Genomic DNA, 17,675 nt, shown 5'->3' with positions numbered 1-17,675 from the left:
CTCCACAGTAGACTGACCCATCATCCCTGAATGCCATTGTCCCACAGGCAGCTAACGGAATGGAGAGGGTTTGGGGGCACTCACAGGCACAGTAAGGAAGTACTCTTCAGTTGTGAATACGTAGGAAGAAAAAGACACCTGGATTCTCCTAACTTGGGGATGAGAATAAACCTCAGATCTGAAGTGAAAAGAAAACAGGGTGCAGCTAAACCAGCTTTTAAGGATTTAACGGTATATGCATTTTCTTTAATTTTCATTTCCCTTTTAATCTCTCAGAGCAGAATTTCAGACCAGTTTCCAGAAGCTTCTGTCTCACTTTCCTTATGAAAGAACTTTGGTGGAGAAGAAGCACGATCTTCTCACTTTCATCAGTCCTCTTGCAGAACAGTGGCAATTCCTAATCCAAACCATCAGATGCTTCAGGAGGAGGTGAATGTTCTTTAGCACAGCCAGCATGATTTAATGCAACTGTTAATCCCATGCTCAACCAGAAAGCATACAGCCTACTGGAAAGTTGATTGGAAACCGTGGACAATTACTATGTCTATACCTCAGTAGAGAAGAGATTCAACAGCTCCAGTGCTATGAACGCTACGTATTACCTTAAGAAATAACAGTCTGAAACAAATCCACCAGTGAGCCAAGTGCCATCCTGTTACATAGGGACCTCATTCTCAAAACAGTGAGCTTGCAGACACTGATTATTATTTGAATATGCAAGTGCCAAAAATCACCCTTTGTTTCCTGTTATGTTTTATATTCACCTAAACAATGATAAATAAAGCTTTAAGTCAGTCACTGTTTGGAGAAACCTGCCCAGTACCTGACCAAAGAACAGCCTTCCAAAACATGGGAGCAATACCTTTTCTGCTATGTGTGGCCTTCCGTAGCGGTCACAAATGAAAAAGCAGACATTGTAAGAAAGACTTCCCGATGGCTTGGGACAGTAGGCACCAATTATTCTCCTAACCAGAAAAAGCAAGGGAGGAAAAAAGGCTCTGCCAAATGCGTTCATAAAAATCACCAAAGTTTTGGTGGGGTGCCAGAAAGTTGTGGCCTACAAATGCAAGCAGTTTTGAGCATCAAGCACTGAAGGTGGAATAGCCAAATGGCCTAAAGCAGCGAGGGCAGCCCTGGAAAATAACAGTCTAGTCATTATGGATACTTCTGGTAATAAATAAAACATGAATCATGATGAACTCATTGGATATTAAATATAAGGGTCACAAGTACTTTGATAGGATTTCCAAAAGAATTTACCATTAATTAACCAAATAATTATTTGAAAGTGTTACTGAATTATCCTTAGTTCTTATACAGCCATTCCAGAGAAATTGGTCATTCCCAGCTGAGTGCAGTTAATGCCTTAACAAACCGGTCATTAACTGCAGTTACTGATTTTGTGGGAATTATTGTGTTATAAAATACACTCAACAGTTTATAGAAACAATACTTAGATTTTTTTTTTTTTGCAGCTGTAGTTCAGCTGGAGCAGCTGGGATGGAAAAATATCAGGTCCCTCGGGCTGTTTTCACAACTAGTTTTCTGCAAATTAGAGAGGGAAATAAATACACGATGGGTTCTGAGTTCAAAATGGCCTCAGATTTTTAGCCTTTGAACATTAATAAGAAGCCATGTGCCAGATCTGCAGACCGGTGCCTGAATTCTACGTTTAGCTCTTACTCAGGTTAAAGAACGAATGGTACCAGTAGCTGAAGCTGAAGAAGTGATTTCTTGATAACAAGATCTGGTCCTGTGTTGCAGTTGAGTTTGTGAGCTTAAAATAAAAGATCATCCATTAGCTCCACAATAACAGAAGAGAAACCCTGAAGCTGTAAAACTGAAACGACAATCTGAGTTTCAGCAGCAGCATTCAACTTTCAAATGCTAATGTAACAATGAGAATATAAATTATGGGCTAAATTATTCAAATGTAAGAGTATCAGTAATTCAAGTAGCCATCATTTCTAATGGACTCATCAATGTACCAATATTAGATGTGATGTATGCCCTGTTCAACTCACATGCAAAACATTAACTACACTAAATCAAAACCAGAACTCAAAAGAAGGTATCTATTAAAATAGCAGAGCGAATCTTCATTTCAGTTTCAAACTCTGATACTCTTAAGTCAAATTGCAATGTTATACAAATAAGAAATATAAGTAGATGGGAATGTAGCAAACTGAACAGAGTACCTACATACCATCTCACATTGCTATCAGAAAACTACATTTACATTTAAGAGGAGCTTATTCATGTGCATTAAAATTAGCAAGGAGGGAAAAAGACATAATAGAAAGGTATCACAACTTTCTTCTGCCTAGTAGTATTCCTTGCATGCAGCACTGAAACATTTGGAATAAGTCACTCCACATGTGGTTTAGACACATATTGGTTTGATTTACATATGTAAATATAAATCATATTGGATATATCAGTTTATTTTATCAAGAGAACCTTAAAGACTTTGCAAATCTGCTCATACTCAGAAAGACTAGGCTATGTAAATAATGTTATTAATTACCAACTAATAACCCTTCTTGTACCACCTTTATCGTGTTTGAAACTGACTTCCTACCACAAGCCTAACTTAAAATCCACATTCTTCTCTGTTTTCCTGCCTCAAAGAACTAAGAACATGCACACATCTGAAATATAGATATACTTATTTTTTTCCCTAGGAAACAAAGGCAAAAGTGTAGCAGTAATTTCTAAGCCAAAGGAGTCATAAATGACTAATTTAGGTAGAGTTAATTAATGTTACAGCTATAGACAAAAACAAAGCCGCGCATCTGGAGCACCAAACTCAATTTCTTTGGCTGGAACTCCACACAGGACAGTCAGATTGAAATGTACACAGTCAACTCTTCACTACAGCACTGCTACTTATAAAAGAAGACAAAGTGCTGTCCAGGGAAGTGGTGATATCCTCAGTCCCTCGAGGTTTTTAAGAAATGTGTGGCAGTGGTACTTAGAGACACGGTTAAGTGGTGGGTGTGCTTGATGGTGCAAGTTAGATAGTTAAGGCTTGCTGATCTTAAGGGTCTTTTCCAATCTAAATGATTCTATATTCTAGGAGTAAGACTGCCCTATCCTTATGGAGGTTTTCCAAGAAACTAGAGTTGGTCAGTTGTGTTGTAAAATGTTTTAGGCATCCAAGCAGTGCCCTGTAAAGCTTTCAGATATAAGCAGCTTTATAGAAGACTAGGTTTAATTTGAACAGATAAGAATTAAATTGCTCTTGCAATATGCAAAGAAACAACTAAAAGAATTCACTTAATTAAGCAGTCATGAATTGTAAGCTCCACAGCAGAAATCCAGACTCAGGGGATCCCTGCAATTCCATATATTTGTGGATTTCCAAAAAGCTCAGCTGAGATGCATGCCCCAGTCTCTTCACTGAGGACCTGTAATTGCTGCCACCTATAAGCATTTCTGTTTTCAGTCAACATTTGTGAAGTTGGTTTCTCCTATGTGATGCCCAAACTTATCTGCTTCAGTTAAAAGAAACAAAAAGTTAATAACATAGCTATAGGTGAGCAACATAGCGCAGTCAAGAGCTTTCACTCATGTGAAGTCAGTCTCAGTATTCAGATTAGCAATGTTCCACCTATAGTGGCTACAAAATGAAAATATACTTTGTTTCTAAGTCAACAGCACTAAATTAGAGGATTCAGAAAAGTCTTAGATAGCTGTGCTTAAAAGCTTGCAAGCAAATACTTATATTTTGTGAATTTCAATCATTCCTACTGATAACTTACAACAGTTTTCCAGTACTGTGAGGGAGGGATCTAAGAAAGTTTTACTTTAAAAATAAATAAAAAAAGTTACTTAAGATTTTACGTCTGCTTCAAATGCAATATTAATGATACTGAAGCCTCTCTACTTTCAGTTTTATATTCCTCAGCATGAGAAGCCAGTTTTTCCTTAGTCATACTAAAGTCGTCCATCTAAATCCATAGTTAAAGTATCTAAGTGCTGAGTTCTCAGGCATGTTGTGTACCCAACGCTCTCCTACAGTCAGACATGCTGGTTTTATTTGAATATCTACTATGAATTTAAAAATTTGAATGCTAAAGAGGGTTGGATTTTTATTTATTTTAAACTTTTGGCCACATTCACCACAAATGATAAAAAAAAGCTACCATTAAAAGAAATCCCTTAATAATTACTGCTTTCCAACAGACCAGTCCCTGTAGTTGAACTGTTACTTAATGTGCTACAGCCAGCCTCTACTATAAAGGAATGGAGACACCCCAGGCAATATTCACACAACAAGTATTGGAACCAGCTGCTGCAGAGGCACCTTAGGAAAAAAAGGTTTCTCAATTTAATTGGGAAAACAGGAGGAAGCATAAATTTTACTGCCATTAATAACTTCAAGCAATCCCGATATGACTTTACCTCACCCTGATGGTTGGACATGTGCTTTCTGTTAGGGTCTTTGCCACATCTGACCCCTATTGTTTGCTCACTTGATCAGGTAAAAAAAACGTATGTTCCTTTATAGGATAAACGAGGCCTATTAAAATCAGAAAAAACACTGCAGTAGCCTATAAGAAGCTCCATTTTCCAGCAGATGTGTGAAGCTCCATAATAAGTTAATTACGAAAAGGCCAAGCAAACTCATAAAGAGAACACATCTACTTTAAGCCTTCTTAAAAGAAACTTTCATAAAAGGAATAGAACATTTAAAAAAAACCCACAGCACTCCATTAATTAAAGAGCAAACTACTTCTTAGGTTTTTAAACAGCAGTCAACGTGCAACACACCTTGGCTGCATACCATTATCAAGACTTGGTTGTTAAGCCATCGAAAATACAACTGTTGGGCAATCCTGTGATTGCTCATTAAACCTACCTTCTAAGGAGTGGAAAAATATCAAACAAATTTCAGCAGTTTCCAGCAAGAAAAGTAGAACAGCAGATATCATAACATAAAATTCAACGATTCTGTTAGTGGATCCAGTGAAGGCAGACTCCTCAGTGAAGAATAAATCACAGATGGACAAAGTTGCTCACCATCCCTATCTCCAGCTTAAATAAAGAGCTTGAATACAGGAAAAGTTTGACCTACTTTGGAGTTTATAAGCTATTGCACAACTCCCAGACTTCCACCACAAATTAGGTGGCTGTTACCTCTCAATATGCTGACAGTAAGTCTTGGAACACCAAGAAATTAAGGACATAGATCGGGATGCTCACATTAATGAAGTACATAGGCTCAGTACATACTGTGCCCAGGAAAACTATACCACTTGCTGCTTGGGACTGATCACATGGCTCTTCACTGCAACATATAACAAACACTGCTTGGGTAAATGGAAATTGAAACCCATAAAAACAATTCTTTCAGTCACAGTAATCAGTACTGAAAACAAATAACCTGTGATGTTCATCATTTTTGAGGTGGAACACCCTGGCACTGCGTAACACTTACACAGACACACGCAGAACCCTTCTGCACTCCATGTCCCATTTGGGCTGAAATTTTAACTGGCAGTATCCCACAACTCTGTTTTTCAGCTCACAAATCTCCATGTTCAATGAGACCTTCATTTTAAAAAGCAGCTCATAATTCTGAGTAACAGTGATGAGATACTTTAGCCTGGCTTCCAAACATACTGAGTTCTTTAAACATGGCTTGCACTGGGAAGTGAATTAAAAAAACAAATTTCAAGACAATAGACATTCAATACCCCTAAGAACTATCCAGCAGCTCAAAAGGATGAATGCACAAATCACAAACCATTTGCTCCCTGCACGCGGCCAGTGCTACTCTTTCAAGGAACAGATCTTCCCTACCCATTTACCTTTGAGTAGCAATATATTTCCCACTGTAAGAGCTCCCACACCATTCCCTGGCATTTCTATCATTTTGAAAGAAATTACTAACTCATGGGAGGACACAAATCCCAGCACTGCTTGCCACATCCTCTATTGCCAGGAGCTTTTTCTGAACAGAAGTCCACCAAGAAGAATATGCAGCCTGCCATCACACGCACAGTGGCACTCAGCTGGTTCTGCTGAGCAAGCTGCCTGCTGGTCTGAGAGAATGAAGAACTCACTTCACAAAGACCAAGAAACCACTCAGACACAGTACAAAAGAGCACCCTTGTTAGAATAATGTGAATCACAAGCTGTGCATGTATTTAAGAGCTGTACCAAATTTTGTATTTCGCTTGGCCAGTTAACTGAAAAAACAAAGTGGATTTGATCCAAACAGTTATTTCACTCTTCCTTGTAGGCAATGTTTTATTTTTCCTGTCTGCTGCCAGAGCATTTACTTTAGACACCAATCACACGGGGCAAGGACCATGAAAAAAGGATAGCATTTCCCTTTTGTCCAATAGTAGAATGCTCACAGGGATTAAGAAAACAAATTCATATCCTTCCTTTGAAGTTTAGCTCTATATTTTACCCTTTCAGTGAGAATAACTTCCACAAGCAAATTCATTAACCATCAAACTCCATTGTATTTGGAGCAAGTCATTATTATACGCCCTTTGAATTATGCCATGCGAAGCAAAACAAGAGCAAAGCAAACTTCCACACAATATCCTGCGATATACAACTTTGGCCTCTCATTCCCAGGTGATGATTAGAGGGCACTGAATCTGGGTTTTTCACATCTCAGGCAAGCAAGTAGTTTAAACCACTCAGTGGATTCACAGATTCTCACTTAAGTCTACTGAAACTATATTTCTGGCACAAAGCATACACATGGAGAATGCACAGAAATAAGATCACTCAGTAAATATAATTTCTAAGTATTTAAGCAAGGCCATCAGAACAGTACAGAACAGTTCTCAACAAGGCACTTGTGACTAGCAATTACAAGGTATTATTCAAGAACGGAAGGCAACAAAATCTCTTCCCATATTTCAAGTAGTTTGTGCATGGAAAAACTTGAACACACCAGACTATAATCCCATAGGCCTCCACAGCTCTGCTCCAACTCCTGATTAGTAAGTCAGAAGCCAAGTTTCCCTCAACTGTACCCAGCTCTTTGAGAGTCACAGTATGAAAAAGATCAGCTGTAGTTGATTAACTTGGGTGCCTGGAGGGAACAAGAGGAGTCTTGTCACATACAATACATGAGAATTGTGAAGAGAAGCCACGAAAACTAGCAAGTGGTGTTGACTGGCAAAGCTACATGGGGAAGCAGGCATTGGCACTATTAAAAAGAAAAGGCTAATTAAAATGAAAACCGAGACTAAGCAGAATTTCTCATGTCCTTGCTTTCAACAGCAGCCTCAACACACTAGAGCAAAAGGCAAGAAGATGGCCCTTCTCCAATACATCCATGCCATGCTTAATCCATTCCTTTGCTAGCTTGGTTGAAGTCGTTCTGTGTCCTCTGCTTCTAGCTTCAAGCTACATTTAGAGCCCTCCTGCTTCCAAGCCATCCAGAGTTCCTTGGGAAACCTGCATGTCATCCAGAACTCTACGTGGTCAAAGAAAGCCATCTAAGTTCTCAGTCTTAAACTGCTGCCTGACAAATCCCATTCTTTCTTCCCTTGCAAACTCAACTCTCCCCTTAAGCACCTACTACACTTAATTTATACTCATCTCAAACACAGCATGAAAGACTGAAAGGCACAGCACGCGCAAACGTTAAGTTTCAGTAGGCTGAGTCAACAAACCTGACCTCTTGGCATTAGGAGCTGTATGGTAACTTGTCAACAGCTACTGAGATTTGTCAGCACTTTAAGGTAAATGTGTAAATGTAAACTGAGGGGTATTGACTTGAATAATGTGCTTAATGCCCAAGTAACCTGTATAAAAGGGATATCTATCCCATGATTATTATATTAAGGTTGCAGACTTCCTTGAGCTAGGATACACAAAGCAGTGTAATGGAGAATTATGTGAGTCACTCTATTAGGAAAGTTCTTATGAATTACATAGCTGACTTAGAAAATTTAGGCAGAAAAATGATCTATTACTTTCTTTTCTAATCAGCACACCACAAAATAAGCATCAAACAGTTCTACAGGAGGAAGCCGGGTAGAACAACACATGCTTCCAAGCACAAAAAGGGGGCTACAAGCTTCCAATACGCAAAGGAAGAAGAACTGTTGAAGGAGCCAAGTGCAGACAGTGAAGCTTGTGGAAGCACTAGCAGAACTTGCCACAGATTGCCTTAACAGGCACTTCAGGAACTGACTGTGATGTTAGCAACCAGTTCTTCTGAGATAATCAGCCTTTCTTACAGATCTATATTCAAGCCCAAGGGAATGGCATTTGAAGAGAAATTCTCTTCACCTTAGAATTAGAGACTAGAAAGCAGATATCTAACTGATGAGTTTAGTCTGACTCCAATATTAAATGGGAAATTTCTGTTAGCAGGGATTTCAGTGGTTTGTGTTGTGCCACTGCTCAAGATGACTTGTACCTAGAAGCCATAGTCCAAGCTATGGCTTGGACTGGCTACCTAGCAAGACCCCATCTCAAACAAACAAACAAAAAAAATACACTTCCTGACCAGTTTCCACTTCTTGGCCTCCTTTACAGTTAAAAATCACGATCTCAAGAACAGTGAAAAAAATACAAAAAGATGAATTCCAAATTCCATTGTTCTTATTCCTCCTAGCTCAGGCTACAGAAGGACATTAAATGCAAACATGGCTGTGGGACAGAGAGCATTAAAAAAACCTGAGGAGCTTCAGAGTATGTCAGATAGCCATTGTAATAAGCACTAACGCTGATCTCAAAGCATTAATTCTTTACATGGACCACTATGGTAACATGAAGCAGTGCATACAGCTAGCTTCATAAAAAAGATAGTTGGTACCTTCAGCAAGTAAGCCCCGTGATATTGCAGGCTACTTTTCCCAGGTGCTCCCCTAAGATTACAAGCATTGCTCGTGTGTCAGCTCAAATGATTTTCACTTCGATAGCAAAGTTATTTGTAAAGACTCATTCAACAGTTTAAGAGAACCTAGCAATAAAACTACTAGGAACTGCTTTATTTGAGACTTAAATTTAAACCTGCATCTCAAAAGATTATCTAAATGATAGAAGTTGGGAGCAGTGAAGTTCCTTGGCAAAGAGAAAGCTGATCCAGCAACTTTTTGTCATGCTATATCATGAGGTAGACAGCTCTGCTGCTGCCTGCTGAAATTTCCATGTTGGAACAAAACATACCTAGGAGCGCAGTGAGTTTGGGAAGCAGACCAACTTGCACCATTTTATTTCTCAGGCTTGTGTCAAAGGAGAGATTCAGTAAGAGTCGGAGGGTGATGTTCAGGAGGTCTTCATGTTCACAAGGTACCATTTTCACAAGTTTTTCAACAATATCCATTTCTACCTGTATATAAAGAAGAAGAAAAATCCATAACCCATCCAAACACAGCTTTCTCTTCAGTGTGAAAGCCCTCTGAATGTGCCACGTTTCACATGCAGGCATGCACGCATGCAGGTGAAATTTCTACACTTAACAGTAGCTGTCAATGCATTTTCATCTGAAGCAGGTTCTCTGATGTCTTCATGGTTAAGGCCTTCTGGATTGGTCTATTTCATCAAGTTGATTTAAAAAAAAACTGTTTGAAACAGTTCAAACATCTTAGAAATATACCTCACAACTGGAATACTGTAAGAATATAATCTAAAGGCATCACTTGCAAGATTAAACTGGGAAGGGGGGGGTGGTAAATTCATTTAAATGGAAACAATCCTAGAGCAACTGATATTGAAGTAAAGGAGATACTCAACCAAGAAAGACAGAATCTGCATCCAAAAAGAATCTGAGATCTTAAATCATGAATTCAACATGAACCCCTAGACAGAACTTTCACATTCTCTCACATGTATCACTTTCAAATTAAGAAGTGGAATCCAGGAACCGCAAACTGCTATCCATTCCTGAGATCCTGTCCACTATACCAGTCAGAAAAGACATCCGATCATTGAATGGCAAGACTTCAGAAAGTTTTTATTGTTTTTAAACATCATTTATCTGCTTTTATTTGACATAATCTTTTGACAGCATTCATTCTCTCCTAGAACCTTCCTTGGCCAGAAGAAGGAACATAAAATTACTTTAAACTTCTGCAGGGATGTAATTAGCACTACAGCTATAAATACACAGAGGATTAATTCTAAGAAAAGAAACCACAGCTCTCCTCACATGGCAAAGTGTAGCAATCAAACAACTGGATCCTTTTGATCAGAAACCATCAGATACCAAGAACTCCTACTTCACTGCTTTGAATTTAATACTGCACTTGAATACCAAATGAAAGACTGTGCTATAAATAAGTGGATTGTTCAGCTTTACTTAGAATCAGACACTGCACATTCGCCTTAGCTTATTTTGCCTTCAATATTTGTGTATTACAGCCTAATGAAAATATTAGAACTCCTTCATAGGTACCCTTCCTTAATAATACTCGGGGGGAAAAAAGCACACATCTTTTATCAGAAAGACACTCATACAGATGACTTGTTTTGAAAACACTTTTAAAAAGGTTTGCATGCTACATTTCAAACACTCTGCAATAAAATAAACCCAACAATTTTGTTTCATTTGTCTTTCTGCTGAATCAAATGGAACGTTCAAAACACACCAGCAATAAGCAGGGCTGTAATCCTTATTTTCTTAATAAAGTCCCTCAGGGCACCACACAGCTGGAAACTAAATAAAAGATTGATCACCTGATAAATAGTCTATATTCCCCTACCTTATTTTTATTAAGAAATAGGATAATTCCATACAAATATAGGAGATGCACACTGTCGACAGCATTTAGTGCTCAGGCAAGAGTATAATAGAGTTCCAGTAACAAAGATGCAATTAAGTTGCTATTACACAGATCTTTTCATCTCACGTCTGACATTAATCTCAGATTACCTCTTGGATAAGGAAAATTTATCATTTTTATTTCAACAACTGTATAGAAGCACAGAAACAAAAGCAGGTATCTACTCAACTCCACTGGGAATTCAGTAAATCAGACACTTGCCTAGAATTTAAGGAAGTTTTCTTCAGGAAGAAAAAAAATCCTACAGTTTCAGAAGTTTCAGGTATCAAAAGTTAAACAGTGCTCCTTCAAATTCTTGTGAGGTATTGGCAGCATAAAGAAACAGTTCTGAGGTGCTCTGGAAAGCCAAAGTAGTATAGCAGGCTGTAAAAAGATAACTTTCCTTCCAAGACAACCCCTGGAATAGTCAGTATCTGATCATACAAGTCTAATTCAGGGGAAGGATCATGGACATCTCCAGGAGCATAGGTATGACAAACTCTGGAATGATAACTTAAATTTGGAATTTCATGTATTTAGTTTCACTGTTTGGAATGAGAGTGCATCAGGATTTTTCAGTAGCACTTTGCAGATTAATGTTTTATTTTCTTCCTTTTACTCATGACGAAACAGGATAATCAGGGCCAATTAGGGTGGCAACAGAGATACCCCTTCCTTCCAGCCATACAAAGTTTTCAGACACTGTGCATAGTTTTCTGACATTGCAGTGGAGTGCTATGGGCCTTACCATATCATTTTTGTTCTCCATGAAAATGCTAAGTTTCTTCAAGAAAGATACAACCAGGATAAGCAGCTCAAAATTATCACGGTCCAGGGCTTTCACTAACATATGGACAATGTTCTTGTTTCTCATCTTCAGCTCAGTGCGAGTATCCTCTGCGAGATTCAGGAGCAGGTAAAGTGCAACTAACAAATTCAATACAAATCATACCAGTAGGTCAAAGACAATGGAATTACATGTGTCTCTACATACATATTAAGTACTTAAGACAAGACTTTCAGAAGCATTCCACTCTCTTCCTAATGCATTTTAAACAAAACTGACCATGAAGGCTTTTTATTCCTATTTAGAAAGCAAAATTATGATTTTTAACAGTAATTTTATAAGAATTAAAATCATAAAACTTATGACTACTGGAAGCTTTTTCATTTTGTTTTTTCCTTTTAATTACAGTGGAAGTCACTAAAAAGCCTTCCCAGGATAGCTTTGCTACTCAAGACCGTCTCATTTATATACTCAGACAGTAATATAGTCAGTAAGTATATTTGAATACAGAAACTGAGACAGGGTGAGAGCTATTCAACATGATTCAGACATGGGCCAACACAGAAATAAACAGACAAATCTATTAAAATGTAAAAAAGAAATTACCACCTTTAAAAGAAACAAAAGTTGAACACTGTTTTCTTCAAGATTGACAGAAATTGTTAACATACTGTCACACATTCTGTGTAAGTACTTGTCTTCCCTGTTCTTTTGTCAAGCTCTTCCACGTTCATCCACACATTCAGTGTGTTTAAGCTGTCATGGTTATAACAATTATTCCAGAAAACCCTCTACCCACATTAAGCAATAATTTGCTGTTTGGTTTCTATACCTCTGAGTAGCTGCTCCTGCTTGACAACTAGCCCTTGATATTTCTTATAGGTTTTCTCATAGTCCTTCTTCAAAGTTTGATTTTCAGGATCTTCATCAAGTAAATTGCAGAAGTTAAGGAGTTCAGACAGAAGTTGCACAGTCTGGATGACCACTGTCCTCAGAGATATTATCCCATTAGTGGAAAAACATTATCTCACCAACAGCTCACTGTCATCTGCAGTACTTCCCCCTCCCTGTTCCTGGGTATATTCTATACTCAGTACTCAGCAAAAATGCCCCCAGGACATACTGCTCATACAATAATACACTTGTGCTGTTTAATAAATTTAGAATGATCAATTTGATAGACTAAACTTCTCACTTTCAGTCTTTTTCATATCTACAATTATATTTTGCAATTCTGATTTTTTTTTTACTGCTTTCACAGTAATTGCTGTATGCTAATCATGTGTAACTCAACAACAACTACCAATACAAGGCAAGAACCATCAAGCTGCCACAGCCCAACAAAAGGATATCAGCTTTCTTCTTTTTAGCAAGTTCTTCCTGCCAAAGCTCATGCCTCTTCAGCTCATGGTCTATGATATTCATACACAGAGCTCCAATTTTGTAGTGTGTGATTATGCCGTGAAATTGAGAAAAACTATATTGAAAAAAGGAAAAAAGTAAATGCAAACAACCTTAAAACTGTTCTGACATGTAGGATAGCAAGGTCCCAATGCTACACCACCTGATTATAGTGTTTCTTTTGGGAAAATTACTTCAAAACAGTGATGCAAAACATGAATACTTTTTTCAAGTTTTCAAAAGCACAGGAAAACATTTTTGCACAGTCAAAGCTGACACAGCAAAACAGTTAAGAGGAAAAAGTTCCTATAGTAGTAAATGCTTCGAGACATGAACTTAAGATGTAAAATAGGAATACAGGTCTCGTATTTTTGATCTGACATTATGATCCCAAGGAAATTCTTTCTTCTTATGGGATGAAAACCTCAAGACATCTCCACATGTTGTTCCAAGTCAGAATAATAATGCATTCTAATTTTCATGCATACAGGAGAATGTTTTCCAGTTAATTCCAATTCTAATGCTCTAAGAGCTGCAGAGAATCCTCTACTCACAAGAACTATAGCAGAGGCCTAAAATCAAGTTGCACTGCAAATCATACGCAGGGTCTGCTGAAATGCTGGCATACCCCAAAAAGAACAAGTACTCACCTCAGTTTTGAATACCATTTTTTCCCCTGTAAGACATGCTGAAGGAAATAGAAGATAGTAGCACAGCATCTTATCTACAGGCCAAAAGCCTTACTTGCTACTTCCCAGCTCTACTACACAGTACCTCACCAAGGGGATTCTGTCTTTGCCTAAACTTTGTCATTTAACAGGTGTGTTATTAACTCAGCAATAATTTGCCCATTTCAGTACGGTTTAGTAGCACAGTGCAAAGAACAAACAAAGAGCAACCAAGCAGAGAAAAAAAAACATTCCTTATGTTCCTATACACAGAGACCCTGAACTTACCTTGAGAAGCAGAAGAAAATGTATATTATATTGGTAGCAAGTTCCACACTTTGTTTCCAGTCCTCTCGCAGCACTCTAGCCAATGCACCCAGGGCAGTTTCTAAAGCAAAACAAGAGTTAGATGAGCACCAGCATCTCACATCCCTCCCCTTGTCTTGAAAGTCTGTATACACTTTATTCTGCACGTCTTGTTGCTCATTAGTTTTCAGAGCTATCTCACTCTAACATGTAACACTGCTCAAAAAATTCTGCTTGCAGATGGTATTAACATAGAGCACTGTGACTGGCCATCCACAAGCGTCAAGAAGAGGCAAGAAGGAAGAACAGTCAAACCAAACATTAATACAGTCTTAAACCTACTACTGACTTTGAAATGCTCTCTATCACCTGTGCATTCCATACTACATTGTGGCTCAGAGTGACAAACTGAACACATTCACTTTCAAATTCTATTTCAGTTCTGCCTTAACAACTGTCACTTTTTCCATTCACTACTTTCTACTTATTTACACCCATCCCAATTCTTACAATAATCTTACTCATGGACACTGTTGGATGGGCATAGCACATTCATTGCTGTAATGCTATAACTGATGTAAAGTACAGCAACAGCAGTGGGGTAGCACAATCCTAGGCTGCAGCAAATCAGAACAAGCCCGAATGCAGCACTGTAGACATAGAAACAAAGGAAGAAAAGCTGCTTACCTTTGGAAGGCCTCAGGTAGGCAGGTTTCTCCAGCAAGACACCCCTGCCTCCACTGCCAACCTTTAATTGAGGTCTGGGAAGGGATGGAACCTGGCTCCATCCCTTCCATCACTCAGATGCATTGCATGCACCTGAGCTCCCCTGGCTTGGCCCTGCCTTCCTACCAGGTGCTCAATCACTGCTTCAGGCCCTGACTCTGCATTTCTGCTACAATCACTTAATGAATGTGAGGACAGAAGTATCAACAAAATACACATGGGAGACAAGGAAGGAAAGAACTAAATTAACAAGGCATGAATCTACCATCAGTTTAGAATTCTGGTTTGGACTGAGTGCATCTTCTGTTTGTCACACTCACCTTTACATAATGCATGGCAGCACACATACATACACAGACAACAAGAATGCAAACATCACAGAGAAAATTCTGGTTTTAAAATGGACCCATAAACAAAAGAAGCATGCTACACACTAGTGAAATAGTTGGATGACGTATTCACAGTCAATTTATTCTCTTGGAAACTTGTCATCTATAATTATGTGAGACTGCAAATCCTGTTTTCAAACCATCTACAGACTTGATCTTCAGGATGCAACTCTTTTTTTTGTCTCCAGTACCAATGCCAACTTAAGATGAGAAAAAAAACAGATGAAGTTGAACCTGGAGGATTTCTGGTCCACCTATGGACAGCCTAAGTTGTATCTAATTGTGAGATCTAACGAGTTTGACAGCCAGTTTATTATGAACTGAGAAGCACATCCTAGCATATTATTGAGGACGAGCATAACATTTAACTACAGCATAATGCAAACTACAGAAAATCTCAAATGAAAGACAAACTGCTTTTTTTTTTTTTTAAATCAAGACTGCACCACAAAAGCAGCATAACATTAAGAGAAGTTTCAAAGCCTTGTTACCATTGATAAGCAGTTCTTCCAGATTATCGGGATTCCGAGCCAGCTGCAAGATGAGGGCAGAGCCACGCACCTTGTCGGGAATGTCCTCATACAGTAATTCAATGTACTCATCCATGTCATTGATATTGGCAACTTCATCAATCTGAAAGCAGTCATAAGCAACGGTTTCACAGATAGAGATGTTAGCTGAACGTGACTGATCACAATGTTTCTCAATCACAAGATGAAAGAAAGCAGAGCTTTGAGTTAAGATATTTGGAAAGGATAAAACACTCAAAAAAAAGAAACCAACCCCACACAGAATCACAGCCAAGGAGCACCAGGAAATCTGAGAAGATTTAATTACAGAAAACAAAAGGATGCTCAGACATGACTCCCTGCATCCTGTCCTGTTACAGACCTCACTTGCTGCCCCGCTGTGTGCTACAGATGAGCAGGAAGTATGAAAGTCACATATTTTACCCTTTATGGAGATGATTTTTTTTTCCATTGTGCAATATATCTAAACCAAGTTCTCTGTTTAAAAAGACACACACACAAAACAAACAAAAGGCGAAAACAACTCACCACCACACAGAATTAAGCATTTCCCCTCCCCATTTATATAACCACTTTTTTAGTAGTAGTTTTTTTTTTTTTTTTTTCCTTGCTCATCTAACACCAATATTTACCTCCATGCCTTCAAATGGTGGTGGATCTTTTGGCTTACTGGATTTCTCTTTCTTTTCTATAATGAAAAGACATAGTTGTGGTTAACTTACACATACTCATAGACAAAAACACATTTATTCTCATTGTATATGTTCTGGTACAATGAAGCTCAAAGTCCTCTTGCATCCAGCTGACCTGTTAGACTAACACAGTTACTGTATGTCATGTTTCTGAAGCAAACCAGACCAGGGGCAGCAAAAAGAACCCTCAGATGCCTCTGGCTCCTCAGTCTAAACAACCAGTTACAGTTCAGTAACTGGGGAGATAGCGACTTACAAGCTTTAGTGCAAGCCTAGAGCAAAAAAACTCACTTCCACAGTAAGACACCTTAATAGCTTTGAATCTGCTTGCACACTGTGGCAAGGCTGCCCTGTGATAGGCCAAGATGCATATATTTTGATAGTTAAAATGACAATTTTAGCTTCCACCTGCACTTCCCCACCTCCCAGACATCACTTCACAATTGTGTTTTGTTTTGTTTTTTTCCAAGCGTGGTTTAACTACACATCTTCCCCATTTTCAACTCAGGAGCTTGTACACCAAGCAAGTTAGGACCTCAGCTAAAGAAAACCTCGCACAGCAGTTTTTCTAACACTGAAGGACCTCAGCCTTAAGCTACCTTGTTCTTGTGCTATTTACCTTTTCCTGCTGACGCATCTCTGCGGTTCTGTAGATAGTATAACAGCTGTTCCACTTCTGCAAGTTTGGAAGGGTGAATGAGCTTGCATTCTTCAACCACCTTTCGAGCCAGGGAAGCAATGTCTGTATTTGCATTGAGACTCTTTAGCCGAATGCTGCAACAGAGTTAGAAAGGTCTCTTCTCATATTTTAGATCCTTGTATCTTGAGTCCTTTGACTTTACACAGCTAAGAGCTACACAAGGAAGTTTCTTTCACAGTGCCTGCAAATGCAGTGTCAGGGGTATCTCACAGTTCTGACAGACTGACAGTAAAACTCCCACAAGTAATAATCAGTAGGAAATCTGAGAGTAGTAACAACAGGATGAAGCAAAAATTAATTACAACAAATTGCAAATGCAAGTTACGCTGATTCATCTGAAACAGATGAACACGTCTGATACCCTCAAAAACAGTTTAAGGATTCTTCTCCTCTATTACTTTTCTTACATGCACTCACACAGGTAGCCACTTCAGCTCAAGTTTTCAAAAATAATTCATGACAGAGATAACACAAACCTACAACTTACAACCTTACATTTTCTGACACTCTTTGCGCTCCCCCAGCATAGGGTCTCCTGTCTCCCCCAGAATTGTTGCTTCCACTTCATAATGGACAATGAGGGCTTTCTCCGACGGATGCACATCTATGTTGCCTCCTTTTACCTTCCTGAAGAGAAAAAACAAATTACTGATTAATTGAAAGGCTCAAAAACCATGCCAGAACATAAATCATTAACAACAACCTGTTTCCAGTTCTATATCCTCACC

The 17,675-nt window shown here is 38.6% G+C and overlaps 1 protein-coding gene and 1 long non-coding RNA gene across 4 annotated transcripts in view; one reads left to right on the top strand and one right to left on the bottom strand.

The window, feature by feature from the left end:
• The window catches only part of LOC124417073, a 47,519-nt gene extending 43,679 nt beyond the window's left edge, over positions 1-3,840 (top strand). Inside the window, exon 4 of the long non-coding RNA XR_006930818.1 lies at positions 277-3,840. This is a non-coding gene — a long non-coding RNA (uncharacterized LOC124417073). The remainder of the gene's footprint in view (positions 1-276) is intronic.
• The window catches only part of KIFAP3 (kinesin associated protein 3), a 62,807-nt gene that overhangs the window by 41,097 nt on the left and 4,035 nt on the right, over positions 1-17,675 (bottom strand). For all 3 annotated transcript variants that reach the window (XR_005861934.2, XM_015290438.4, XM_015290439.4), the window contains exons 2-10: positions 17,443-17,574; positions 16,867-17,021; positions 16,188-16,243; positions 15,517-15,658; positions 13,893-13,992; positions 12,888-13,012; positions 12,368-12,466; positions 11,497-11,675; positions 9,154-9,316 (exon numbers count right to left, since the gene is read on the bottom strand). Coding sequence is in view for 2 of the 3 variants with exons in the window: in XM_015290438.4 (XP_015145924.1) it covers positions 9,154-9,316; positions 11,497-11,675; positions 12,368-12,466; positions 12,888-13,012; positions 13,893-13,992; positions 15,517-15,658; positions 16,188-16,243; positions 16,867-17,021; positions 17,443-17,574 (1,151 nt within the window). In the remaining variant the exon portion in view is untranslated. The remainder of the gene's footprint in view (positions 1-9,153; positions 9,317-11,496; positions 11,676-12,367; positions 12,467-12,887; positions 13,013-13,892; positions 13,993-15,516; positions 15,659-16,187; positions 16,244-16,866; positions 17,022-17,442; positions 17,575-17,675) is intronic.

The sequence above is a fragment of the Gallus gallus genome, chromosome 8 (assembly GCF_016699485.2).
Source record: "Gallus gallus isolate bGalGal1 chromosome 8, bGalGal1.mat.broiler.GRCg7b, whole genome shotgun sequence".
Classification (NCBI taxonomy): domain Eukaryota; kingdom Metazoa; phylum Chordata; class Aves; order Galliformes; family Phasianidae; genus Gallus; species Gallus gallus.
The sequence above is the reverse complement of the archived record's forward strand: the minus strand, read 5'-3'. Positions and strand labels throughout refer to the sequence as shown.